The 27,696-nt window shown below is 39.6% G+C and overlaps 1 protein-coding gene across 1 annotated transcript in view; it reads right to left on the bottom strand.

Annotated features, from left to right (window-relative positions):
* Window positions 1-4,669: 4,669 nt before the first annotated feature.
* SYTL2 (synaptotagmin like 2) overlaps window positions 4,670-27,696 on the bottom strand; it is a 65,014-nt gene continuing 41,987 nt past the window's right edge. The window contains 11 exon segments of the mRNA XM_052661721.1: window positions 4,670-4,832; window positions 5,676-5,881; window positions 7,137-7,236; window positions 9,762-9,840; window positions 12,871-13,041; window positions 15,748-15,850; window positions 16,980-17,149; window positions 18,483-18,602; window positions 21,490-21,584; window positions 25,210-25,257; window positions 26,482-26,535. Coding sequence (XP_052517681.1) covers window positions 4,687-4,832; window positions 5,676-5,881; window positions 7,137-7,236; window positions 9,762-9,840; window positions 12,871-13,041; window positions 15,748-15,850; window positions 16,980-17,149; window positions 18,483-18,602; window positions 21,490-21,584; window positions 25,210-25,257; window positions 26,482-26,535 — 1,292 coding nt within the window. The 3' untranslated portion in view covers window positions 4,670-4,686.

Here is a 27,696-nt window from a genome sequence, read left to right as displayed (position 1 = left end):
CTTTATTCTACCTTTTTTCCCACCTACCTTTGATCCTGAAGGTGTTCAGTATATTCCCTTCCAAGGGAGGTCCAAGTCACAAACCTTGGCCAACATCCTCCCTAGTGGTATCCAACAAGTCCCCCCCACCCACCTGCCTTTAAGTTTTTAAATGTCTCTTTCGTCTAAGCTACTATTAACCTATTAACATTTACAGAGTTCTTCTATACACCCTACATGAAAGTGAAAGTGTTAGTTGTCCAGCTCTTTGTGACCCCATGGACTGTAGACCACCAGGCTCCTCTGTCCATGGAATTCTCCAGGCAAGAATACTGGAGTGGGTTGCATCTCCTTCTCTAGGGGATCTTCCCAACCCAGGGATCGAACCCAGGTCTCCTGCATTGCAGGCAGATTCTTTTTCATCTGAGCCACTGGGGAAGCCCTATATACCCTATGTAATACTAGGCATTTGTACATCTTTCTTCATGTAATTCTAACAATATTCTGGAAAGATAGGCATTTTGATCCACATTTCATAGTTGGCAGAGAACAAAGAAATTAAGACACAGAGAGGTTAAGCAAGTTGTCCCAAGTCACTCAGAGAGTAACAGAGACAGAATTCACATCCAGATCTTTTTGATACCAAAGCCCATGGTCTTTAGTTCATCATTCATTCAATTGTTTAATCGTTCATTCATTCATACATTCAATTCATATGCTGAGAAACTGTTATATCCAAGGTTTGCAGTCCTGGCTCTTAAAGATGACTACAGTAAAATGGTAGAGACAGATAATAGAAAAATGGCTATTAGGTGTTATAACTGCTAACAGAATCATGGATAAGTTAGACATACTACTCTTCTCAAAGAATAAAAACAGGGGTGCAGTGATCTGAAGTCTGATCCCACATCCTGACTGAAGTGCTGAATGTGGAGAGTGAGAGTCTTCTCTTTTAAGGCTGAAGAAGAGGCAGTTCTTTCGGAACAAATCAGCCAAAGGAGTGGAAGGAATGTGTGTGACTGGATCACATATGTGGGAGCATTTGGTTTGTAAAACAAACTAGGGAAATTAGTGAATGAGTCTAGGAGTGGGTGGAGATGGGAGACCAATCCCAAAATCAGAATGGGAAGAAGAGCACAGGAGAAGGCAAATGTTGAGGGACTTTTAAACCTAGATGGTGAGTATGGATGAGAGATATGCAAAGAAGTCCATGTAACTTCCCTAGAAGTGACCCTAGGCTAACAGTAATCATGCTTTGGTGGATGCCAAGGCCATGTGACCAGGTTATGCAGTTCCTAGGATCCTTACCACCTCTTTAGAAGCTGCAGCAGTCACGGAGGGTGTGGAAATGTTGGCTTCTCTGGGAAAAGCCAGCAGTGACTTTTCGAAATATTACTTCATTTTTAAAATAATGGAATTTGGAAGTATTTTCACCAGAGGGGGATACAAACTGCAATGGCTACCTAGCTCTTGATTTTTCCAGTGCCTGTCTATATAACACCCCATTCTTCTGAAAATGGATCACTTCTCCCTGGCCACAGGGTGGAGACATAACTCAGGTAGGACCAATCATAAGAGCTTACCCTATCTGTTCCTGGCCACTCTGAGTGGTGCAGTAGGTGAGGACATGACCCAAGCTCAGCCAGTTTCTCCCAAAGTTCTCTCAAGCTGAACCTAGGAAAGAGGAGTGCTTTAGCTGAGAGCTTGTGACATTGGAGCTCTCTGTGGTGCTATTTCCTACTCCCAAGGAAGTCGGGATTCCCTGGTGGCTCAGAGGTAAAAGCAACCACCTGCAATGCAGGAGACCATCAACAATGCAGGAGATGCGGGTTTGATCCCTGGGTTGGAAAGATCCCCTGGAGAAGGAAAATTGCAACACACTCTAATACTCTTGCCTGGGAAATCCCACGGACAGAGGAGCCTGGTGGCTACAGTCATAGGGTTGCAAGAGTCAGACATTACTTAGGGACTGATCCACCACCACCAAGGAAGAAAGAGACAGTATTGGAGTTCCTGGGAACACATGTTTCACCCATGAGTCCCTAAAGTCATACATACTAACAAATGGTCATACACAACCTAGTGTATTTAGGTTTATTTCTGATGGGGTTTCTGAAAAAGAGGAAAAGAGCCCTAAAACATGCAGTCCAAGGAAACACCTCTAATTTAAGAAAATGAAAATTTTCAGAAGGGACTTTGCCAAAAAATCCCACTGAATCAAAAGTCTGCCAACCTGAGTTCACTAAAGAATTCAGGTGGCCCACACTTTATAATGCATGAAAATCCCATTTAGACTTTGCCTTACAGCCAGGTGAGACTCAACATTTATATTTCTTTTTTCGGAAAAAAAAAAAAAAAAAAGTGACACTACATCTTCCTGGACGTCGTGAGGCAGTTGGAAGTTCTTTGGGTAGATGCAAGGACGGTTCTGTTGTCCACTTTGGTGTTTTGCAAATCTGGGGCTGGAGGAGGCAGGCAGTCCTAGCCCTGGATGGGGAGGTACTAGAAGCAATCTCATTAATGCTTCTGAGATGGCTAGATGGTAGCAGATGGTTGAGAAGGTAACTGGGAAAAAAAAAAAAAGGCTGAGAAAGTAGCTTGTAGTATGAAGTGACAGGGGCTGAAACAGGGTCTGTACTTCTGCTTTGGTTGCAGGCCAACCTTGGAGGTGTGTGTCTAGTCACCTGGTCTTGCCCTCGTCTGCAGTCAGAACAGGAAGAGGAGATACAACTAGATAAACAACCTCCTAAAAGACCTCGAGAGACAATGGGGCAAGGGTGTTGTTCTAGGTTAGTTGCTTTTACTGGCCAGTGGGTCAAAGGTTCTAGCATTTGTTTGGGGGAAGAGGCAAGCACTGGAGCTGTTTTCAATGACATTTGCTAGATACTTGTTTTAAGATCTCACTGTCTTGTCACCATCTAGGCTTCCTCTGCCTGCGTGCTTAGTTGTTCAGTCACGTCCGCCTCTTTTTGACCTCATGGGCTGCAGGCTCCTCTGTGATCTTTCAGGCAAGAATATTGGAGTAGGTCGCCATTTACCCCTCCAGGGGAATCTTCCAGACCCAGGGATTGAACCCATATCTCCTGTGTCTCCTGCACTGCAAGCAGATTCTTTACCTGCTGAGCCATCATCAGCTTGTTTTGGGAATGACGAGCTAGTGGAGTTCTAACAGGGAATGATGATTCATGTATTAAATGACCGAACAATGTCTTTATGGAAAACTTTAAGAATAAACGACAACTTACCTTCAAAGCTTTCAGCTACTTCTAAAAAGTAAAAGTTCTACTCTTAGTAACATAGCTGAAGCTTCCAGTTTAGAGAAAATCATGCCCAGAGTTGCAGCAAAGACTTTGGAGAAATATTAGCCCAAAAGTTCTTTAGCCTGGCTTGTGAATTAAGATTCTAGAATTCCTTCTTTAAAAGAAGTTTTTAAAATTTTTCTTTATTTATGTTTGGCTGTGCTGGGCCTTCAGTGCTGCTTGCAGGCTTTCTCTAGTTGTGATGAGTGTGGGCTGCTCTCTATTGCAGGGTTCAGGCTTCTCATTTCAGTGGCTTCTCTTGTTGCGGAGCATGGCTCTAAGGTGCACGGGCTCAGTAGTTGTGGCACACACACTTAGTTGCCCCGTGGCAAGTGGCATCTTCACAGACCAGGGATCGAACCTGTGGCCCCTGCATTGGCAGGCAGACTCTTAAGCACTAGACCACTAGGGAAGTCCTGGACTTTAAGATTCCTAACATAAAGTATTTCGTTTAAATTAAGAAGTCAGATTACTTTGACAATACCATTAAATCATATAATAATTTATTCTAAGGGTTTTTACAAAATACTTTATGAAAATTATACATATATAGGAAGGACAGTATAATTTCACAATTTACATTCTAATTAAAACTTTATCGCAAATCATGTTTGTGACCACTCTCATGCTGCTTCATATAGTAGAGGTGTAAGAAAAACAGAATCTTATATATGCAAAGTTTTTGTTCTTTGTTTCATATATGGGTACCCTATTATAAAATACAGGCTTGAAACTTAGGAGAAAATTAAGCCAAAAACTTAATTTCACCTATGGCCAGTGGGTGGCACCAAAGCACATAAGACTTTAAACATTGGGAAAAGGGGACACTTCTCAAAGCGAAAATACATGCAGTGAATTCAGTCTCATGTCCTAACATGGAATTCCATATTTCAATAGAGACTACAGAGTGAATAGTTTTCTTATGAACAAATTCTTTATCTTCACGATATTCTAATTTCTTTTCCCCCCTGCTCATAGGAATATCTTTGAGTCACTCTTCAACAACCAACATTTTTTCAGTTCCTGCAAGGGTTTTCAATGATCAAGTGGGAGGCCTTCCTTAACCCTTTTGTGGTTTGAAACACATGATAGCAAACTGGAAACTTTTGCTTATTAACAACATTTAATATTTTTTTGGCAGCTTTTTCTTTGAAGCAGCAGCAATGCTTTGATTTTCTTAGCTTTCTCAAACATCTTCTTTTAACGTTGCAGTCACAAACTAAGTTACACATTTTGCTATTATTTAAGTTTTTTTAGTCCTTGTAACCAAAGAAGCATGTGCAGGTTGACTTTAACATGCTATGTAGCATTTGTTCCAGGCAACAGATAGAAAGTGAGGATCTCTGCCTACAAGATCGGATTCCACCTGTCTGGTGGTTTTCAGTGGAGGAGCCCATGGACTTTGGCTTCACTTGGAAATCTTGGCAATCAACAGTGTTCGGAGAGGCAGGATTGCTTCAATCCAAGTGTTGGGAGACTTCACCATCTTTTCCCAGAGAGCCACTTCCTCTGAAGTAGAGTCCATCCAATCCACTTCAGTACCATAGCTTTTACCTGGACAAAAAAGGGAAGCTTTGCATTTAGAAAGGAATAGTTCATTGGGAAAAACTGAGTCATTCTCCAATTATAATCACCAATGGAGACAGCTAGGAAGAGTTTTAACATCACCAGTAGGGCTGGGACTCAACAGAAGAAAAGATCTGTTTAATCATACGAGATGTCTGATAATGGAACTCTCCACAATAGGGATTATTCTCATTATTCTCAGAGTAATAACTTCTCTTCTTGACCATATAAAATGTAGATGAAAATCTATCAGGTGTATAATGGAACAGCAAGGAGGATTCCAGCCTTGGGTTGAAAGCGACAGTAGGTGATCTCTAAGAAAGTGTAGTTTACAGCTTTAGTGTCTAACACACTCAATTTTGAATCTTGGTTCTGCCACTTATTAGCTCTGTTTCTTAATTTCTTGGAACATCAGTGTCTCTGGGCATAACATTAGAAATAACTCATAGAACTTCTGTGAGGATTGAATGCAATAATGCAAAGAAAGCACTCGGTACAGTGACCAGTGCTCCATAAATGTTAGCTGCTATTATTATGCAAAGCACACGTTTAGCCATGAAGGGCCATAAACGGTTTTTCAGGAAAGGGTAGTGATGAAGGCTTTTCTGGTTTCCACCACAATAACTTAAGCTCTGTGTGGACAAACACAGCATCCTGATAGTCTTCATATCTAGAGTCCCTGGCACACAGCTTGACATTCCTTCACTGATTCATTTCACCACACTTAACAGAAATAGAGTACATGTTTTCATTAGGAAGAAGAAAACCAACCAACCTCTAGTGTCTCCAGAAGCATTAGACTCATGGAAAATTAAAAATGTAACACGCTACCTGTTCCAAAGCCAATCCGAAGACCTCCCAGAAACTGGTTGGTTAATTTGTAATGATCCCAGACAGTAAGCTCTACACAGGCTTCAGTCAGATCCTCAGGCCTGAACCCATCATAGACCATGGTGTGGTTGAAGACAGGGTTGGTGGTTTTCCCCACAGCTCTCGTCTTCTGGCGACTTTTCCTACTTGTATCTGGAAGGATGGTACTGCAAAAGGAAACATTCCCGTGAAAGCATGTGAGTAAGACAGCAAACTCTCATGCTTTTAGTGTGCTTCAGCTACTGAGGACTGGCAAGAAGCAACGGAAGAAAAAAAGAACACAGAGAGATGGTAATGGTGGGCATTCTGCTGGCAAGATCATGTACTAGAGTGGACCAGACTTGCTTTGAGGAAGTCCTGACTCTGCTACTTCATGGCTGTGTACTGTGGGAAATTGACTTAACTTCTCAGACACTTGCTTGCTCATCTATGAATGGGAATGGTGATGCCTACCTCATAAGGTTAATATTAGAATTACAGATTAAGCAAACAACTTAGTTCAGTACCTGTATTTAGCATTTACTGTGTAGCAACTATTTGAGGATTCCTCTAAAATCTACTCCTGATTATCTGTGAGAGCCTAAGAAATTAGTCTTGTACAGAATTGAAAAAGAAAAGAAACCTCTCCAATTCCCTAGATTTGACTTTGGGAATAAATTATATTACATATTTATGATTATTTACATATAATTTATGGTAATAATTGAAATTAATTTACCCTACCATGCCTTTTGTAAAGGCAAGAAGGGTTGGGCCTAGTCCTGGAATGGGAGATTGACCTCAGCTGAAAAGCTTACCAGTTGACATCTATGAAGAATATGTATAGGGAAAATCCTAAATAATGTCATATAAACTTAAGTAGCTATAACTCGTCTTCTGATAAAATCTATATAGATAAAATTAGTTAGAGTCAGGACAGCACACTAACATCTGTTTAGTTACCATTTTCTAGATGCCAGGCATTTACAGTATAACTGAGAAAAAGGTTTGCAACTTAAAAACCCAAACTGGTTCAAGCTCTTATGAGCTAATTATTAGTGTGGACCTGTTTATCAAATAACTTCCAGATATTCACAGGCTGACGCAAAAGGCATTTTTGCAAATGGGCCACAATACAGACGTTCAACAAATGATACAGGGGGTGTGGTATCACCATTAGCCATTTCATAAACTCTTTGGTACTGAATATTATCCTCACCAGCAGATGTACCTCCTATTGTATATATTCCCTCTTAAACTAAATGGAGCCTTGCAGGGGGTTCATGTCAGAGATCCTTCTAGCTTGTGTCACCACTGTCTCAAATTATTTCATTTATACTATGAATGATGAACTTCAGCATCACAGTTACAGAAAATTAAAATCAATTGGCAAAGGTCAGCCCATTGTGGAACTAAGGGAGGCAGAATTATCGATGCTGGTACCATTTAACAAAAGAATTTAGATGGCTGCCCCTTAGCAGTGGTAGATCGAGGCATTCCTTCACCCAGATGTGCACTTCTCCAGTTGTAGGAAGTTTTTTACCTATAACAGAAAAAGAGAGAGAAAATGAAATTCCACTGCCTTTCCTCGCTTGGCAGTACTGCCTCCCAAGATGCCAATCTAAAAATGGTCTGGCATAGCGACGTGACTGAGTGCTTGATGATATGATCCTAAATGATTATATCTATTCTTAATTACATCTTTCGTAGTCTGGCTGTATTGAGCTCAAGGAGCTCTATAAAAATAATTAATTGCAAGTACAGTATATTACATCATTGTTTCTGGGTCTTGCTTGGTTCAACACGATCAATTATAGATATTAGGTGTGTGAATCATCCATTTATAGTTATGTCCAAAACTACTCAGTGAGATGCATGTGCTTTTCAAATATTAATACCATTATCAATCAGTGCTCATAGGAGGCATTTAAACAAATTTGAGTGTGAAGTAACCAAAACAGGTACTGGTTTAGGTATAGTCACTCTTGTTAAAAGTAGTTATGCATTTTATAGGAGTATTGTATAGACACATGTAACAGCCAATATTATAGAAGGGGAATTGCTGAGAAGTTGGCCTTAGTCTGAAGTTTCTATATAGGTTGGGTGCACATGGATGGAGGGAAAAAAGTGAAAGTGTTAATCTCTCAGTTGTATCCAACTCTTTGCGACCCCACGTTTTTCTGAATGGGTGAACCCAAGCTGTCAACCAATCAGTGTTGAATGATCATCTATTATATGCTCAGCCCCGTGCTAGGAATGTTGTTGGATATACAAGGAATCCAAGAAATCTATGTGCTTGGGAAATGTTTACAGGTAAGCTAGAGACAGAAACTCAATAAAAGCAGTGAAATGTAATATAGAATGAAATGCCAAGTTATTACTGTGATGATCTAGAAGATGATGTGATCAGTGAGGGTAAATGCATTCAGGAAAAGCTTTGCGGAGGAGATGGGATTTCATCTAAAGACTTGAATAGGTTTAGGGGACGAGGAAGCCATTCCAGGGAGAAAAAACTATTACAGGAGCAAAAACTCAGACAAGCTGGAGTCCATCACATGTGGGTCTCCTCCCTTTCCCCAGCAAAAAGTAATCATGGGGAAAATGGGAAATGAGACTAGCAGAATCTCTATGTATGTTGACCATAAATGATAGGATACAGATTATATAGCGAAGAATCTGTCTTTTAAAAAGATCCAGATGTAACAAGATGGCAGTTTGGGTGCCATGTGGCCTAAAGATATGTTTTGCTTGTCCCCTCTCTCTTTTTTTTAAGCTGAATTGGAATGCCTTTCTCTGTTTAGTCACTGCCCCCACCATCATTTCTGTCATCCCACTACCTTCAAGAAACATTTATTTCTATTTATTTATCTGTTTGGCTGTGCTGGGTCTTAGGTGCAGCATTCACACTCTCTAGTTGTGGCATGCAAACTTTGAGTTGGTCACGTGGGGTCTCGTTCCCTAAGCAGGGATCAAACCCTGGCCCCCAGCATTGGGAGCACAGAAGCTTAGCCACTTGACTACCACGGATGCCCTCATACGAATTCTTAAGGAGAATAACTTAGGGAACTGTGTGAGAAATGAGAGAGGGGTTAGCACTCATTTCCCGGCAGTCTCTTGCTCCTTAACTGTGCTGGAGACCTGAGGCTCTAACATCAAGGATGCAATGTAGGTAGTAATTTTGAAGAAAAAACTTTCTACCTTAATGAGACCTTGAGAGTAGAGGACAAATGAGCTCTAATCTCTTAGGGGCTTAATATGAATCCCTTTAATTTCCATCCGTGGGGGGTAAAAACTACTCCAGTTCCATTTGCATCACAGCACTACACAGGAAAAGCCATTTACACTGTGTAGATACGAACTTTGGAGAGAGTGAGGCCAAAGTTAAAACAAGGCCTGTAAACTGGGCTGAGAAAAAAATGAGTATTTTTCTCAAAGAAACAGAAAAAATATAATGGTGGTTACCAGGAAGGGGATCTTGGAAGGAAGGGCAGGAGAAGAGTTGTGGTTTAATGGGTATAGAGTTTCAGACGTACAGGATGAAAAAGTCCAGAGACATACTTCACATTATTGTAAAGATACTTAACACTGCTAATGGGCTTCCCAGGAGGTACAGTAGTAAAGAATCTACCTGTCAGTGCAGGAGATGAGGGTTCAGTCCCTGGGTCAGGAAGATCCCCTGGAGGAGATGACAACCCACCCAGTGCTCTTGCCTGGAGAATCACATAGACAGAGGAGTCTGGCAGAGTCCATGGGGTCGCAAAGAATCGAACACAACTGAGTGAGCATGTAACAACCACAACTAATCGCACACTTAAATATGGTTAAGAAAAGATTTATGTTATGTGGTTTTGTTTTTTTTATATTATGTGTTTTGACCACAATTAAAAATAAAGAAAAATTTCTAGTTTACAAGTGTGGATTGACTCATTTGGATCCTTACTAAGTAAGTTAATTTAGTTCTTCACCTTTGAAAATTTAAAAAAAAAAAACCCATAGAACTCAAAGAAATCCTTGGAGAGGGGAAGGCTAAGGTAAGGCCATAAATCTGGACAGAAAACCAGTACATACCAGGCATTGGCTCTGGGACATACTGGAGAGCCAACTTCATCTCACCTCTGTTTTCTGCTTCAAGGGGAACTGGTGCTGTCTGGAAAATGAAGGCAAGTCAGCAGGTGTGAAACAAAAACCATTCACCCCGTTTGTTGGTGCTCTGCTCCAGGGCCATATCTGCCTCATTTCTGAGCTTAGGTATCATTCATGAGTGCCCTGGATTGAAATTTCCCTCCCCATCACAGATGGACTGTTGCTTTGATATCTGGGAAGGCTACACTGTGTATCCTGGAAAACTCTGCAGGGTACCCAGAACACATTTTAAGTCCTTCAGTTCAGAGAAATCAGAATGGGTTTCTTGCAGATGGGAAAAGTGTTCTGAAATGCTTAGATTTTTATAAAAATACGTACATTTTTGCTAGTGATCCAGCCACTGCATAAAACAACTTATCTATATTTTCTTTCTTTAAAGAAGTAGGAAGAGCCAGGGTAAGGGTGGGGGACTAATAATACATTTTCATAGCTGCATTAACCTAATTATTTTAGGCCAGATGAGGAGATGCCTGTAAGAATAACAAAAGCTGAACAATCATTTTACAATATAAAATGTACAGTGTATGTTACAATGTATGACCACGGCTGATTCAGGTCAATGTGAGAAATCTGTATGCAGGTCAGGAAGCAACAGTTAGAACTGGACATGGAACAACAGACTGGTTCCAAATAGGAAAAGGAGTACGTCAAGGCTGTATATTGTCACCCTGCTTATATAACTTCTATGCAGAGTACATCATGAGAAACGCTGGACTGGAAGAAACACAAGCTGGAATCAAGATTGCCGGGAGAAATATCAATCACCTCAGATATGCAAATGACATCACCCTTATGGCAGAAAGTGAAGAGGAACTAAAAAGCCTCTTGATGAAAGTGAAAGTAGAGAGTGAAAAAGTTGGCTTAAAGCTCAACATTCAGAAAATGAAGATCATGGCATCCAGTCCCATCACTTCATGGGAAATAGATGGGGAAACAGTGGAAACAGTGTCAGACTTTATTTCTTTGGGCTCCAAAATCACTGCAGATGGTGATTGCAGCCATGAAATTAAAAGACGCTTACTCCTTGGAAGAAAAGTTATGACCAACCAAGCATTTTCAAAAGCAGAGACATTACTTTGCCGACTAAGGTCCGTCTGTCTAGTCAAGGCTATGGTTTTTCCATTGGTCATGTATGGATGTGAGAGTTGGACTGTGAAGAAGGCTGAGCACTGAAGAATTGATGCTTTTGAACTGTGGTGTTGGAGAAGACTCTTGAGAGTCCCTTGGACTGCAAGGAGATCCAACCAGTCCATTCTGAAGGAGATCAGCCCTGGGATTTCTTTGGAAGGAATGATGCTAAAGCTGAAACTCCAGTACTTTGGCCACCTCATGCAAAGAGTTGACTCACTGGAAAAGACTCTGATGCTGGGAGGGATTGGGGGCAGGAGGAAAAGGGGACGACCAAGGATGAGATGGCTGGGTGGCATCACTGACTCGATGGACGTGAGTCTGAGTGAACTCTGGGAGTTGGTGATGGACAGGGAAGCCTGGCGTGCTGCGATTCATGCGGTCGCAAAGAGTCGGACACAACTGAGCAACTGAACTGAACTGAACTGATGGCAAAAACCACCACAATATTGTAAAGTAATTAGCCTCCAATTAAAATAAATAAATAAAAATTTTTAAATGTGTATTTATTATAGAACAGGTGGTTTTCCTTTCAAATTCTGGTCTTTTAGAGCCTTATTGCCAAAACGGGGCTATATGTCAGAAACATAACAGAAGGAAGCTAAAAACGAGATGCTTTTGACAACTTCTGAGAAATTCTTAACTAGCAAATCTTGGGTAGACCTACTAACAAGAGCTTCAGGTGACCTTGATGTGGTATTTTGGAACCATTCCTTAAGTAGAATGGCTCTACTGTATAGATACTTAACAGTTTGTATAAATTGTATGTATCACACTAACCCTCACATTGAGAACAACAACAACAAAAAACTTGATTAAACAAATCTATTTGAAGGTGCTGAAGAATTATTAAGATAGATAGCGTTCAAATGGATAAGCTGTTGTAGCCTGAAACTCTTTCTTTCCACTTCAAGGCATTAGCTGCATTGTGAGTAGTGCTGACTGAGAGTACAACAAACTTAGCAGGAAGAGGCTAAGAAGCTGAGCACAGCCTCTCACAGGGCTGGGGAGGCAAAAGTTGGCTAGCTAAGGAGAGATGGTCTCAGAAAACACTCTAGACCAATAGTTTTCAAAGTATGGTCCCCAGGCCGGCAGTATCAGCAATGCCTGAGAATTTGTTAGAAATGCATATTTTGGGGCCAGGTTGGATACATGCTAAAATCTGCCAACTACTACCTAGGTTTTCAGCTGGAGCCCATGAAAGACCACAGCCTACAAACATGGGCAAAGAAAAATGAGATCAGACCATGTGAAAGCTGAACCCCAGCTTCTCGTCAGTTCATTACCAGGCTAGATTGAGGCAGTGCGTCCTTTCTCTGTGTGTCGAATGCAAAAGTAAACCTCTCAAATTATCCCTAGAATTTTTCACATGCAGTGTCCAACATGCAATAAAAAGAATGAACAGGCATACCAGAACAAAGGGCCAAATGACCAAACAATAGAAATTAGATGAGACTCACAAATGTTTAAGATATAGGAGTTTTCAGATACATACTTTGAGTAACTTTGATTAATAAATTCATAAAGATACTGTGAAGATAAAGAATTATAGCAGAGAAATAGAATCTATAAAAAAGAGTCAAGTGAAAATATAAATCTGAAAGTATAAGAACTGAGGACCCATAGATATCCATCTAGATATTAGATACTAGATTAGACAGAGCAGATAAGAAAATTATTGAACTAAAAGATAGGTTAGCAGAAACTAGCCAGCCCAAAGAATAGGTAGGGGAAGAAAGACTACGCAACATGGAAAGGAGCCTAAGAGATTTATTAGACAGAGTGAAAAGACATGACGATCCCAAACAATGGATAAGCATTCTGAATGAAAATGGAATCTTACAGCAGCTCTCTCCTGAATCCCAGGCCCTAAACCATCAAACCAAACAAAAAGTTCCAAACTTACCTTCCGCTTTAGAGGGTACCACTTCAATTGTTTATTCTGTTTGTTGTCCCAGTCCCAAGTTTCCAAATCAAGTTCCACTTCCCCTAGAAAACTATTGCGCTTAAATGTATCTCGATGCCAAACAGACACGTTCAGCTTCTGTGTCTTTAAGGTTTGCTTGTCGATTTTATACTGCAGTTCAAAGAAGGAAATTAAAGGGGTAAATAACATTATTTTAGGCCAAGGTTATGACATAGAGGTGAAGATAAAGTCCTCTGTGTAGATCAGATTTTCTCATCTGTTAGGTTTCAAGTCTCAAAAATACTGCAAAGTCATCTTATTCTAAGTGTCTTGTTTCAAAGAGCTAAAATCCATCTTTCACAAAAGCTGATTTTTCTTTCCCTCTCTGGAAAAGCAAATCATGGCTCACGTATCATAGTTGGTAATAGCTCTCTAAAAACAAAAGCCAATTATTCAGTTTTTACTGGATGTTTTTACTTCTAACTAGATATAACAGGAATCCAATTCAGTCTAAAAATACAAACGAAGCTTAATCCAATGGTCTGTTTTCTCCCTGAGGACAAGGTATTTTTTTTAATAGACTAATTGTTAGAGCAGTTCAAGATTTGCACAAAATTGAAAAGAAAGTACAGAAGTGTTCCCATATTTCACCTGCTCCATATATATACAATCTCTCCAATCACTGATATTCGGCAAGGACAAAATATTTTTCAAGAAAAGATCGACCTGTTTTTTGCTTTTTGGGGGGCATCCTAACAGTGTTAATCTGGAATGTAGTCAATTCTTGATTATATTTAATTATGGAAGGGATGATAGTCTTTCTAATCTAAAAATAATCTCTACTTGGCTTTATGATATACTACTTGAATGTCCATTTTGGTTGTAGTAGACTTGCTTTTCTCTGAGTTTACCATTTAAATGAGCTGGCTTTTCCTGAGTTTGTGGTTGAAGTAGATGACCTAGAAATAGCAAGGGTGCTGAGGTATATCACAGTCAAACTGTAATTAAAAACTTGCTACAGAAAATCTATAGACAATTCATTCACCCATGGATAACTGAGGATTAATTTAATGCAGGTCTTTTTTTCAGAGGATAACCAAATACTTGGACAGAATTTTCAGAAAGAGAATGAATAATACTTCTCACATTTGTTGTTTTAAATAATCTGTTGCCCATGACTAAGGCAGCATGAGACAGTTTGCAGGAAGATAGAACATGGGCATCTGAGCGAGGCATATTCTCCACTCCTCTATCCAGCCATCGTTCCTTCCAATAAACATTTTCAAAGTACCTATCCCAGACACTATACTAAGAGTCAGCATTTACTAAGTGTTTAATGCATACTCTGCATACTGATGGTGATGGACAGGGAGGCCTGGCGTGCTGCAATTCATGGGGTCACAAAGAGTCGGACACGACTGAGTGACTGAACTGAACTGAACGCATACTATACTATGGACTTCCCTATAGCTCAGCTGGTAAAGAATCTGCCTATGGTGCAGGAGACCTGGGTTCGATCCCTGGGTTGGGAAGATCCCCTGGAGAAGGAGATGGTAACCCACTCCAGTATCCTTGCCTGAAGAAAACCATGGACAGAGGAGCCTGGAGGGCTACAGTCCATGGGGTCACAAACAGTCAGACATGACTAAGTGACTAACACACACTAATGCATACTTATCACTTTACACATATTAATTCTTTTAATGTTCACAACTACTGAAGTAGGTAGGCACTATTCTTTTTTTATTATAAATTAATTTAAAAAACTTTTTGGCCACATCATGCAGCAAGAAGGATCTTAGTTCCCACCAAGGATTGAACCTGTGGTCCCTGCAATGAAGGCTCAGATTCTTAACTGCTGGACTGCTGGGGAACCACCAGGCTCCTCCGTCCATGGGATTCTCCAGGAAAGAATACTGGAGTGGGTTGCCATTTCCTTCTTCAGGGGATCTTCCCCACCCAGGGATCGAACCCAGGTCTCCTGCATTAGAGGCAGACACTTAAACCTCTTAGCCACCCGGGAAGAGCGGGGAAGTCCCAGACAGGTACTATTCTTATCTCCCATTTGCAGATCTAACGTGCAGATGGGTTAAGTCATTTGCACAAGGGTATGCAGTTTATAAGCAACCTAGAGTTGATCCCTGCTCTTGTGGAATTTACAATTAAACCAGCGGTTAAAGTGCTGAATGTCAGCACCACCTATTGTGAAATAAAGAGACTGAGGCAGCAGACAGCAGGGAAACTTAGGAGTTAAGGACAACCTCTCACAGGAAGAGGCATTTCAGGCTGTGGGAAGTAGTTAGGGACAGCATGTGGGGAAGAACATCCCAGTTTGAAGGAAGAGAAAGTCCCCGCAGAGTGAGAGACTGTAATTCCTCCAAAGAACAGAAAGGAATCAGGGTAACCTGAAAAAAGACAATGAAAGTAGAAGGATGAGGCCAGAGCTCAGGTTCTCAAGGGACGGGTATGCATGTTAAGATGGCGGGCTTGACCTAAAGGCTAATGGGAGTCCTCCAAGATTTTAAGCAGAGAAATAACATGATCAGAATTGGGCTTTTATAAGATTGTTTTGGCTGCAGTGCTCAACTTTATCATCTGTGTATCCAGTTTCCTTTATTTCCCTAAGCTTCATTTGCCTCATCTGTGAGATGCAGATAATAATAACCCCTGGCAGAGTACGGAGGGAGTGCATGAGACAAGGCATCCAACAGTCATGGTGTATCATCTCATACAAAGCAGATTCTCAGAAAGTGGTTATTCATTTCCTTCTCTCTTGGGGACCGACTTCCTCTGCAGAGATACTACCCAAGATCACATGGCCTTTTAAATGCACAGGTCACCATTGGGGATTTTCCTAGATAGAGAGGTCGTAGGTACCCGCAGTATCTCATTATACACAGGATTCAAAGTTTTCTTCACTACTAGTGTTTTCTTCTTGCCCATTTTGCCTTTGTCTGGTAATAGGTAAGTCTTTACGTATCTAAAAAGAGAATTGAACAGACAAGAAGGTCAGAGAAAATAAAAGTGACATGTCTACCTGTACTTTTAAAAATGCATTATAAATTGATAGGAATAATTATTTCATGACACTAGCGAAAGTAGTATATAATAAATGCTCTCATCAACACCTTTATGCTCAAACTTTTAAGGGATTTCAGTGGAATGGATCATTTTAAATTGTTTTGAAGATTTTTAAGGGATAGTCCCTGAATTCCTTTTTTCCTTTGACCTTAACTAATGTAGGGCAGGAGAAGACAACTGACCTCTAATGTGATGCTTAATTTCATTGGCTACTGTCCTATTAAGAAAAGGCTTTGATGTTTGCAGAATTAAAAAAAGACTGTCTTTTGAAAGAAAAATCTTGGTACATACCAATCAGGCCATATTCAATGTAAAACAGAAAAAAAAAAAAAAAAAAAGAAAAAAGGAAAAAGTAAAAAGAAAAGCTATTGGGCCCCGCTGCTTTTATAACAAAAACAAAGGGTTGGGCTTAAGCTAGAAAAATTATTAAGAATCAGACTTCTGCAAAGGGGTAAGAGGGGACTGTCATTCAACTCTTATAACTGAACTGAAATGCCAGTAAACCTGTGATTTCAAAAATGAATTGATAATCCCCCCTAAAGTTCCACAGAATATAATTTAAATGTGGAAACTACCTTATTCTAGAATCTTAACAATCTCTGCATCACTGAGCACTATAAAGTATGCTTAACACGTCCCTCCTTTTAGAGAAAGTCTAAAGTGTGTGGAGAGAGGGGGCTCAAGTCTCACTCATCGTGCTGCTATAAACAAACAGAGCTTGTCTTCCCTATCCTTTGTTTCCTTATCTGTAAAAAAGAAGGAATCAGGACAAGATGACCTCAAAGGTTCCTTCCAACTTGAAATGCTTTGTGTTTCCCCGACATTCTTATAATTTAGTAAGTTTGGCGTATGAATCTATAAACAGCATTTTTCCCCAACTCTTTTTTCACCCCCCCAAATCCCGTTTTTTCCCCTGAACATTCGTTTTTAACACAGTCACACACATACCTTCCCTTCAATTTCTTTCTTTCTTTCCCAATTTTTACAAGAGTAACTAAGAGGAAATAGCGACTCCAGAATGTACTTACGGGTCCGAACGCTGTTTCTTAATATCTGCTGCTGCTAAGTCTTTACACTGGGCCACAAAGACATGCAACTCCTTCAGTGAGTCCACGTAGTCGATGGCAAACTGGATGTTTCCTTTCACTTCCAGACTGCCAAAGTCTCCACTATAAACACTCATCACACTGCCGCTGACCTGAAAATGCCGGGAAACACATGGTGTCTGTCTCTGACTCACTCTTGAATCCAGTGCAAGGATTACGTGGGTGTAATCTTTGCTTGCCATTATTTCTCTACTTTGCATATAAAAGCAGCTAATAAAATGCTGTTTATAGATTCATACGCCATTAAAAAAGCATACCAACACAGACAACCTGACATGATATACATGACATGATGACTGGTGTTTAACAAAAACTGCCTGTAAGAGACATAGATGAAAAGTATGAAATGCAAAGTTATTTAGATGCTGACTCATTTCAAACCAGGGTGATTTTATAGTAGGGGGCACTCAGAGTCCCATTTTTAGGCATGCTTAGAATTTAAAATGTTAAATAAAGAGGATGTGAGAAACCCCAGGGCACACAAATCACAGTGACACATTGCTCTATCAAATTTCCAAGGCACTAAAAAGGAATTTTACTATGTTACCCATCCACTGACTCTAAGAAAATGCTTACTGAGCCATACACTTTTAGAGGTCAGGAAGGGTAGAAAATGGATGATTGATGAAGGAAGTTTAAAGCCTTCCCAAGGCCATACATTTGATTGTTATCAGCAGAAACTCAATTTAAATAGATTTTTTTTTAAGAGTTTGAAAAATGCAAGGCCAGTAAGAATTTAAGCACAGATTTATCATTCATTTAGCATATCTGATGAGATCTGTGCATGTATATACAGATCATACATATTTGGATAAATGTATATGGATATATTTACAAATATATATTTCTATATACATGCTACATGCACACACAAAACTATCTCACTTCTATATAAAGTCAAATTCTCCAAATCAAATCTAAGTAACTATACTTAGGGAGCTTCCTTTGGAAAATCCCATTCTGAATCCTTCCATGAGGCAAAGAATCACCTTTCCTTTTAATGTGAACCAGTACTTTTAGTCATCAGAATAAATGACTTGCTAAAAGAGGTACAATTCTATATCTGCAAAGAGTACATAAAATCATATCTGATAAAAGCAGACTTTGCAATAGGTACCCCATTCGCCACACAGAGAAGTTTAGTGGTTCATCTTGTCGGTAATTTAGGTTTATTTTTGAAGTACGTAACATCCAAAACAAACTGTATTTGTTTATCTTGGATATGAACTGTCTTGTGATTTAAAAAAGAGAAGAAAGGAAGATGTAGCTAGCCAGAAGCTAATTGTGGGTTAGATAAAAAACAAAACTCTCACGCCCCTGGAATCTAAGAAATATAACAAAAGGCCATTTTACAGGAGCAGGAGCATGGCAGAGCAAGGTTGGCAGAAGCAGAGGGATATTAACACAAAGCCTTTGTTTACATACAGAAGACAAGGACGTCATGCCAGAGGAGCTGCTAAGATTGGTTAAAGAGCTTGGGCTCTTCTTGTGTCTGCTGAGCTGGTAACTGCCTTCTGATGCTGTATCTGTCTCTCTGTCATCACTCTACAAAACATCATATAATACACACAAAATTCAAATTCAGAAAGAGTCAAGATCAAGATCTTAGTTTAGATAAAGATAATAGCTTGGTATCCCACTCATGTATGACATTTTCCAAGGTCAAAGGACAGCAGTGATAACTGCCGAGGAATGGGATTCAAGATGGGGTGGGTGGTCTACCCAGGATCTCACTTAAGCAGGAGAGCAGTGTTTAGCTACTGAAATAGCAAAGTGATTTTTTTTCACCAGCAAGGTAGCCCCCAGGTGCTACAGCAAATAGCATATTGTGAGCTTTCTTGGCTTTTTCTTAATATTATACATTTATATTGCTTGGCAAACTTTTTTGCTACATATGAGAAATTACCTTTACCTAGACAATAAAAGGTCTAATATTTACTCTTAAATCATAAAATGTCATGCCTAATTCCTCTCGGTAACATAGGCTTAACTTCCCTAAAAATCAAATCTTTTACTTGAGACTCTATTAAACTAGGGAAAACAATTCTAATCTGATCTGTGTTTCAAGATTTTCATATATGCATGTATGTGTATACACACACATATATATGTGAGCTGAACTGATATGTAATTTTAAACCACTTCTTAGGTATTCCTATAGAGTTACTGTGCTTATCTTTTTTGTTGCTACAGGGAGGTATATTGAATTATACATTCTACCCACATTGCATTTTAACAATTTTTTTTAATGGCAGTAAGGTATTTATTTTAAATATGTCCCTGGAAATATTTACCTGGGTCAAGAAAGAAAAAGTGGTGATAATAAATTTTATTATATTCAGATCTATAGTACATTAGATGGTAGCTTTAAGGATCTGTGATTCAGAATGAGCTCCTTTTGGGGTTAGAGAGTTTATGGAGCAGTTCAGTGGCTCCTGGGGTTAGGGAAACACCTTTACAAAGGAGTGGTTAGTTCATGCCAACATATTCCAGGGCCATGCAATTACATGTCAATATAACAGATGCCAATCCTAATGCAGATTAAGAAAGGAGTTAAAAAATTATGATTTATGTGGATAAGAAAAGAATCTTTCCTCAAGGATGAAAAAATCCACACCTTTTTAATGTTTCTATTATCACACTCCCTCCCCACATGCTTAGAGATCATTTCCCTCTATCACAGCCATAATACATTCTACCTGGTACATCAGATCATTAGTGATTATTGGAAGGACAGGACCTTGTCTTGATGACTTGTAACACTGATTTTCACAAAGTTGGCACTCAACAAATGTGACTGATGGTAAGCCTCAAAGGGACAGTGGATGAAGAAGCAAAGTCTGATTTTATCCCACTTTCTTTAACATTCAGTTCAACCCCAAGTACTTTGAAAGGTAAAACAATACAGCTTAAATTGGCATCTCTGATCCACAGACTCAAACTATTTGGACTATCTTTTGTGTGGAGCAATGAGGCAGCAGGTTAAAACTGAAGGAAGGAGAAAAAAATCAGCAACTGGTATCATTTGCCTCTCAAATTATTAGCTGTTTTATTCATATGACCAGCCAAGACCAAAGCACATCTACAGAGGTATAAAACCACAGGAACTCTATCAGGTACCTATGCTGGCTTCTAGCTCATGAGCTTGTTTCAAAGAATGAGTGCTTCTCCAAAGCAACTATAATGTGGGCTGTTAAGCACATGCAGGGGTTGAATATTTTCTGATACAGTTCATGGAAGGCTCAGGTGTAGACAGAAGGGTTCCCAGGAGGTTGGGGAGGAGGGATGTAATTTGCATGTTTTCAGAGCTTTCCTTACAGTCCATCTACTAAGAGAAAGGATGAAGCTTTTATTTCATCATGAAAAATCAGACCAAAACTGCAAACAGCAACAGCAAGCACTAAGGTACTACGTGTCAGCACGGTGCTGTGTGTTTTCCCTGCATTATCTCACTGACTCCTTACAGTCTAATGAGTTAGGTACTAGGAAAGTGCTCAAGGAAGTTAAGGAAATTGTTCATAACCACATAGCAAATCAGCAGCATAACTAGGGGTGCGAGTGTCTAACATCAAATCTTAGACTCCTAATTACCTGATTGCAAGACATGGAATCTTAGTTAAATCAAAGAAGCTGAGTTAAAATCCTAGATCTACTTTTTAGTAGCTGTTGAATTTGGGGAAAGGCTCTGTGAGGCTCTTTCTTCTCGTATAAAATGGAAAAAATTGTACCTACCACATTTTGTTATTAAGAGTTAAAGATATCAGAGTGCCTGGTACTTACTATGAATTAAATGAATAACAGATAATAGTCATGTTCTTATTTGAAACAGAAGGTGTAGTAGTTAACAGCATGAAGGTCAGATCTGGACTCCACTCCTAGGTTCAGCCCCTTTCTAGCTGAGTGAGGTTGCCTGATCTCTCCTAATCTCAGTTTCCTCATCTGTAATAACTGGGGATAGTGATGGTGCCCACCTCCCAGGGTTATTGGAGGATTAAATGAGATAATGTATATAAAGTGCCTACACCTGGTTGATATGCTTCAAGTTTTCCTTGTCATTGATACTTTGTAATTTTAACATATGCTTTCAAGCTAGTCATGCTATCTAGACTAAGCTTTCACAAATGAACCCTACTCTAAACTACAGAGAAGTACATGCCAACATTTTTCTGCCTGGATTTCTTATTTTGAAACAAAAGTCACATTCCCTGTATGCAATCTGGCTTCACCACCAAAGAGTTACTGTATGAGTCAAATGAGATATGCCTTGCCTGGTTCCAGGACCAAAAACACTACGTCTATTGATAGGAGAGGCAAAGGTCACCCCTGCTGCCTCTTAGGTCTCTGCTATGGCTTAATGCAAACACACCAACCTTGGCATAGCAAATCCACTTATTTGGTTCCATTTTTCGGAAGGTACAAAAGACAAACTTGCCTCATCTTGGAGAAATGCTGGAACAGACTTGCTCATCCTTTTGAGTTTGTCAGGGTGGGGAAACTGATTATCAGGCTGTGAAGACACTGTGGAAACTAAACAGCAGCATTTCCATTCAAAATTATCCTCACAATTGTCAGAAAAACATAAGGCATAAGTTGAAAACACACTTTTTTCCATCTATGAACAGAGACGTTTTTGTAAAATGGTTAAAGGCACAGTAGTTCACATGCACAGTAGTTCACAGGACTGTAAGGTAAGCAACATGCAATTTTTGTAAGTTATATAGAGAGAACTAGCAAGGAGTTGAACCAAACAGAATACAGAACTTAAAAACCACTAGGTTTTATTGGACTGGAGAACTGGATTTGAATTATACTGAAATATACTACTAACATGAATTGGTTTTAATTTACATTTTTTCACAGTAGATCTTTGAACCACAAGATCTGTACTTTATTGGTTCATCTCCTTGAGATATATTTTTTAACATGCTGCAGGCTGAAAAACTATTTCATTGAATAGCAAGGATCCTTGTACACAACTCAATCATAAAAGTGTCCTGGCTGTTGATGCCTAAAAGGAGGTTGGATTCCTTGGTGACTGTTGGGATTACTGTAAGAGTATTTCTCCCTCAGAATCATGAGAGACTATGGTTTCAAAATTAATTATTTTCTGAAAATAGAAATTATTTAGCTATCTGTCAATCCAGATAACTTTCAACAGCGATATCCAAAGGCCACGTATGAATGACTCAGGTTAAGATACTCTAAGAATTTAATATGAAAATGTAGCACACGGTTTCTTTTCGATGCAGTAAGTATATATGTGGAAGTCACAACATGATGATGAATTCTCTTCCTAATATGTTTAGTTAGAAAACTTTTCTTCTTAGTCTAAGAATGGGAGAAGGCACTGGCACCCCACTCCAGTACTCTTGCCTAGGAATCCCATGGACGGAGGAGCCTGGTGGGCTGCAGTCCATGGGGTCGCTAAGAGTTGGACACGACTGAGCGACTTCACTTTCACTTTTCACTTTCGTGCATTGGAGGAGGAAATGGCAACCCACTCTAGAGTTCTTGCCTGGAGAATCCCAGGGATGGCGGAGCCTGGTGGGCTGCCGTCTATGGGGTCGCACAGAGTTGGACATGACTGAAGCGACTTAGCAGCAGCAGCAGCAGCAGTCTAAGAATGACAATGTCTAAGCTTTTCTTATGGTGAATCAGAGCTTCTGTATTGAATGACTTAATATTTTTCAAGGTACTCAGAACAGTGCTTGGTACATATTAGGCTCTATATAAGTCTTTGCTAAACAAGTAAATATCTGATAGGAAATCTTTAAATTATCTTTTCCATGTGACATAAATACATTGACTTGACTTTCTCATTGCAGAGATACAAGGAAAGCAGATAAATAAAAATCAAATTATATATTTACATATAACTCAAAAGGCTCAAGTTTAGCCCTAAATATTAGGTACATTTATCATTAGTTAAAAGAAATCTAATGAAGGAAAATGGAAAGTTGAACTATTAGATATTTGCTTATCACATAATAGCTCTCACCTAGTTTTAGGCTCACAAATGCATCAAAATATATTTATGGTGTCTCACAAGATGATAACCTGCTTTAATTACTTTCCATGGTGTGTATTTGAGTGACTTATACTGAAGTAGTATAAGATCAGGTCCTACAAGGGCAAAGGATAGCCCAATGAGTATCCAAAACTTTATTATAACATTGCTCCATATTATTTTCAAAGTATATATTTACTACTCAAATGTAGTCAGTTTAGTAATATGTTTACTGGACTTTAGTTATTTGTGTTTTGACCATGCATTTCATTTTTTTTTTTATGGTAAGAACACACTCTTCACTAAAGAAAAGGAATAACCCCAGCCCAGGCATTAAAAGTCATCTTGGAAAATACCACAAAAAAAGAGAAATAATTTATCTAGAATTTAGCACTGATTAACCTCTTTGCCTTGACAAAAAACTAAGCTAGTTAGGAGGTCACAAATGAAGACACAGATATACAGGCATACATCATCCATGTCTATGCTCTGTTTTCACTTCTCAGACTAAATGTTGAATAAAACATACAAAGATAAACTAAGATGCCCAAACTTAAGTATCCAGTTGCCGGTTCAACAGCAACTGGAAAAGCCTCTTTACCCAACACCCCTGAGAGACAGAAGTCTTGTTGCCTCTGCGGCAGCCAGACAGAGAACACACATCAATGGCTGAAGGCTGGACAGCCTTATTTCCTAGGTAGTTCTTAAGAATTTGTCAGGTCATGTGCCAAGGCTCAGTGCCTTCATCTCTGGCAGGAGAACTTCATGAGCAGAGTTTCAGATTTCAGATGAGAAGTCACTGTTTTCAAGCATCAGCACTTTTCCTCTAATGGCTCCTTCGTTTGGCAACACTTCTCTTTAAGAACCATTAGCATATCCAATGACTGTTGGGAAACTGTTATTAAAAATCCTATGGGCCGGTATGTGTATCTTCATCCCTCCAACACCTAGGATTTTGAAACCACCTCTGAAAAGGGATGCCAAGAAGACACACAAACATATCTGCATTCTTTGCTAGTCCCCACAAACCCCTTTTAATGCACTATTTGTACTCAAGACAATAGTCACAATTAAGAACAACAGTCTTAAGAGTGAACAGAAAACACTGAATAACCATTATCTTTTCCTGGTGGTGGATACTAGTTGATGCATATGAGCTACCACAACTGTACATACATTTTTCTTTTTTTAAAAGTGAAACATAGTTGATATACAGTATTATATTAGTTTTAGGTGTACTGCCTAGTAATTGGACATTTGCATACATTATGAAATGATTACCATAACGCTAGTAACTATTTGTCCCCAATGTTATTACAATATTATTGACCATATTCCTTACACTGTATATTACGTTCCCATGATTTATTTTTTATCTTAATCCCCTGCACATTTTCACCCCATCATGACCCCCAACAAACACCCATTTGTTCTCTACATCTTTGAGTCTGCATGTTGTTTTTCGTTTTTTAGGATTCCACATATACGTGAGATCACATTTATGTCTTTCTCTGACTTAGCATAAAGCCCTCTAGATCCATCCATGTTGCCATGTGCATTCAGTACTTAAGATTCAGAAGTTCACTTGCCTTATATAATGAACTATACTATTTTAGTTTTGAACCTCAGAGCTTAAACCCTGGGCATTAAAAAAATTGCTTCTATAGATAATGTAGAGAGGCATACACAGCCGTACTACATACTAATGGTCAAAGTACAGTCCTTTCCTAGGTCCAAATACATTATAAATTGTTTAATGTCTATAATGTTTTGTAGAGGCCATAAGAGATCCAATACTCCAGACCATACTACCAAGTGATATTATTTTAAGTAAAGACTCAAAGAGCAGGGAGACTGGCAAAAGCATAATAGTATTCAGCAATAATGTGTATATATAACACATACATATATATATATAATTTTAAAAATATATAACTATCTCTCAGTAGAATCATGAATTAACACAGAGTAGTAAAATACTTTTAATAAATAAAACCCTTGTCAGAATGAAATAGTTTTGTAAGCTGTAAGAATTTAGTACAATAATAAATGCTGCATTATTAATGGGGTTAGTTATTTCAGTACATTTAACACCATGTAAAGTGGCAACATTTAGTCATTTCTGAGAAAGATTCTGCTACTCACTTCCTGGAATGCATTCATTTGTGTCTGGTTCCTGATCTGCTTTTTGATCTACTCAGAAGAGCAACATTGAGAATAAATACCATTTTAACAGAAAGAGACATGAAAGTAAAGCTCAAATGTCAGTTTCACAACCAAGACTGCAGAATACATCTGACAGGTTTTCAGCCTGCTTCCATCCATTCCCCAATGCAATTCTTCCTTAGCCTCTTTGAGGTCTCCTGTTCAACTAAAAATCCAACATCCAGCATAGACGTTCAGTGTCTTTCCTCTTACTCATTAAGCCATGGCATGGAAAACAAAAGGAACACTGGGCTAGGAGTGAAGCTGAGGTTCCCATCCTTACCCTCTCACTGACTGACTAGCTACGAAAGCTCAGACAGATCACCTCCTTTCTCTGAGCTTTTTTTATCTGTAAAATGAAGATAAAAATCGCTGCCCCACCTACTTCAATGAAATTGTTATCAACGTAAAAGACAAAACCATTACACAAAAGTAAGGAATGACCTTTGAGGATCTCTGCTGCTTCATTTTATATGAGAAAGCTCAGCTGACATACATTTTTATTATTATAGTGAAAGCAACTCAGAAAACAAAATTCTAGCACACAAGTATAAATTACATATTTGTATAAATGCTGAACCATAAAAAATCAGACTCATTTCCATCCTTGCCCCCACGATTACCCTATTCAGTTTATAACTGAACCAAGTATAATGCCTGATCCATAGACAAGCTGCAAGACCTTCTGGCTCCTTAATATTCAGAATCAGTCAATTTCACCCTTGGTCTATTTGGTTATTGACGTAAGCAGAGGCAAGATACCCAGTCTTGTTCTGGGACCCTTTCCTTTGATCTTAAATCTTTACCAGTTAAATCTAGAGAGATCTATATGCTGACTTGAAAATCAAATACAGGAATAACTTAACCCAGGAACCCATGCCACTCTCCCTGCCTTCACAAGGAGTTCTGCAAGTCAGAGTAGCAAAAATCTGCTCATGCTCATAGAAATACGATTTCCTATTTTTAGAAACCCTTGCTTCCCAAGGGTCTCTGATGAGATCTTCACACCAGTATCACCAGCAGAAACCTTAAGAATACGAACAGTATTAAATGCACCAAGTCAGAACCATTTTATAACAACTTAGGCACCATTCATCACATAGTGACAAGTGACGTTCTTCTATTTATCCTAATAGCTGTGTCCCGGTGACCGCCCAAACCACCCCAGAACCTAACACACAGACAGACATGCAAACACATAAAGATATTTACCATCTTCAGCACTACGTACTAATTCTTCTGGCAGAGTATCTACTTTGGCTTGATCTGTGCAGGAGAAATTAACAAATGGTTAACACGACTGACCCTTGGCGAGCAAGAACAATGAGATTGTCCCTGGAAGCCCCTGGAGTTGGAAGCAATTAGTCAAGATGCCGTGTGAGGGGTGCAACCAAGATGTCTTCCCCAAAATACTTTCTCTTTAGATTAGCTACTCGAGCCAGTGCCATAGCGGGAGCTCCCATTTCAGCCCCGATGCAGCTTACATCAGCACACTGCTGCACACGGACTCCCAAGGGTTAGAGGGTTAGCTCAGAGCAAGCAATCGGCCAGCAGCAGGAGAAAGCACGGGGCTGCAACAGGCTCTTTATTCTTCCGGAAAGGGTAAGATGCTAGCCATGACTAACACCTTCCCAAACCCACGGTCATTAACAAATATTTCTGGGCGTGCATCATCATTTGTGCATGCCTCTGGGAGACTTGCTTGGGAAGTCAACTGAAGAGACGTAAGTGGGGACCAGCTGCTAAGTGGAATCTTGGCAGGCTAGTGTGAGAGTGGGTATCGGTATTTGGAACGGAGCGTGCAGGAAGACCCGTCAGCTGATGGTGGTTTTTTTTTTTTTTTTTAACCCTACACATTCCTGAGTACTTTAAAGCTGCACCATGGCAATAGCCCCACGTTTCTCAGGCTCGAGTTTTGCCAAATTGGACAATTGTTGCTGAAGTTTTTTTTCCCCCTTCGGGTCCATCACTAACATCAGAAGGGACAATTAGGGCTGAGCAACAAAGGACTGGACTAGCCTTCTCTGGGAGCATTCAGGCGGATGTGGGGGGTTGGCCACCTGTTGAGGCTTTAGAGGGAATTCCTGCACTGGAGGGGGAGTTTGGAATGGGTGACCTTCAAGGTCCCTTCTAACCCTGAGATTCCAAGATCTTTGGTGGGGTGAGGGCTGCATTCCAAATTGGGAATACTGCCTTCACAGCCCTGAAAATCTCTGAATTTTATGCCACTATGTTTAGTGGCATAGCTTGTTCTTTTTTCTTTTCCTTTTTAAAATCGGAAACTTTTCAGTGTCAACTGCAGATGCATAGAAATATTTCAAACATGAAAGTGATCAAATTTTAATTATATGAGTTTGGCAGTGGTTAACTTGCACTTGATAAATTTCCTCATGACCATCTGTAATCCCAGGGGTACATCTTAGCTTA

The sequence above is a fragment of the Budorcas taxicolor genome, chromosome 25, assembly GCF_023091745.1.
Source record: "Budorcas taxicolor isolate Tak-1 chromosome 25, Takin1.1, whole genome shotgun sequence".
Classification (NCBI taxonomy): Eukaryota; Metazoa; Chordata; class Mammalia; order Artiodactyla; family Bovidae; genus Budorcas; species Budorcas taxicolor.
Note: the sequence above shows the minus strand (reverse complement) of the source record. Positions and strands in the feature narration are given on the sequence as shown.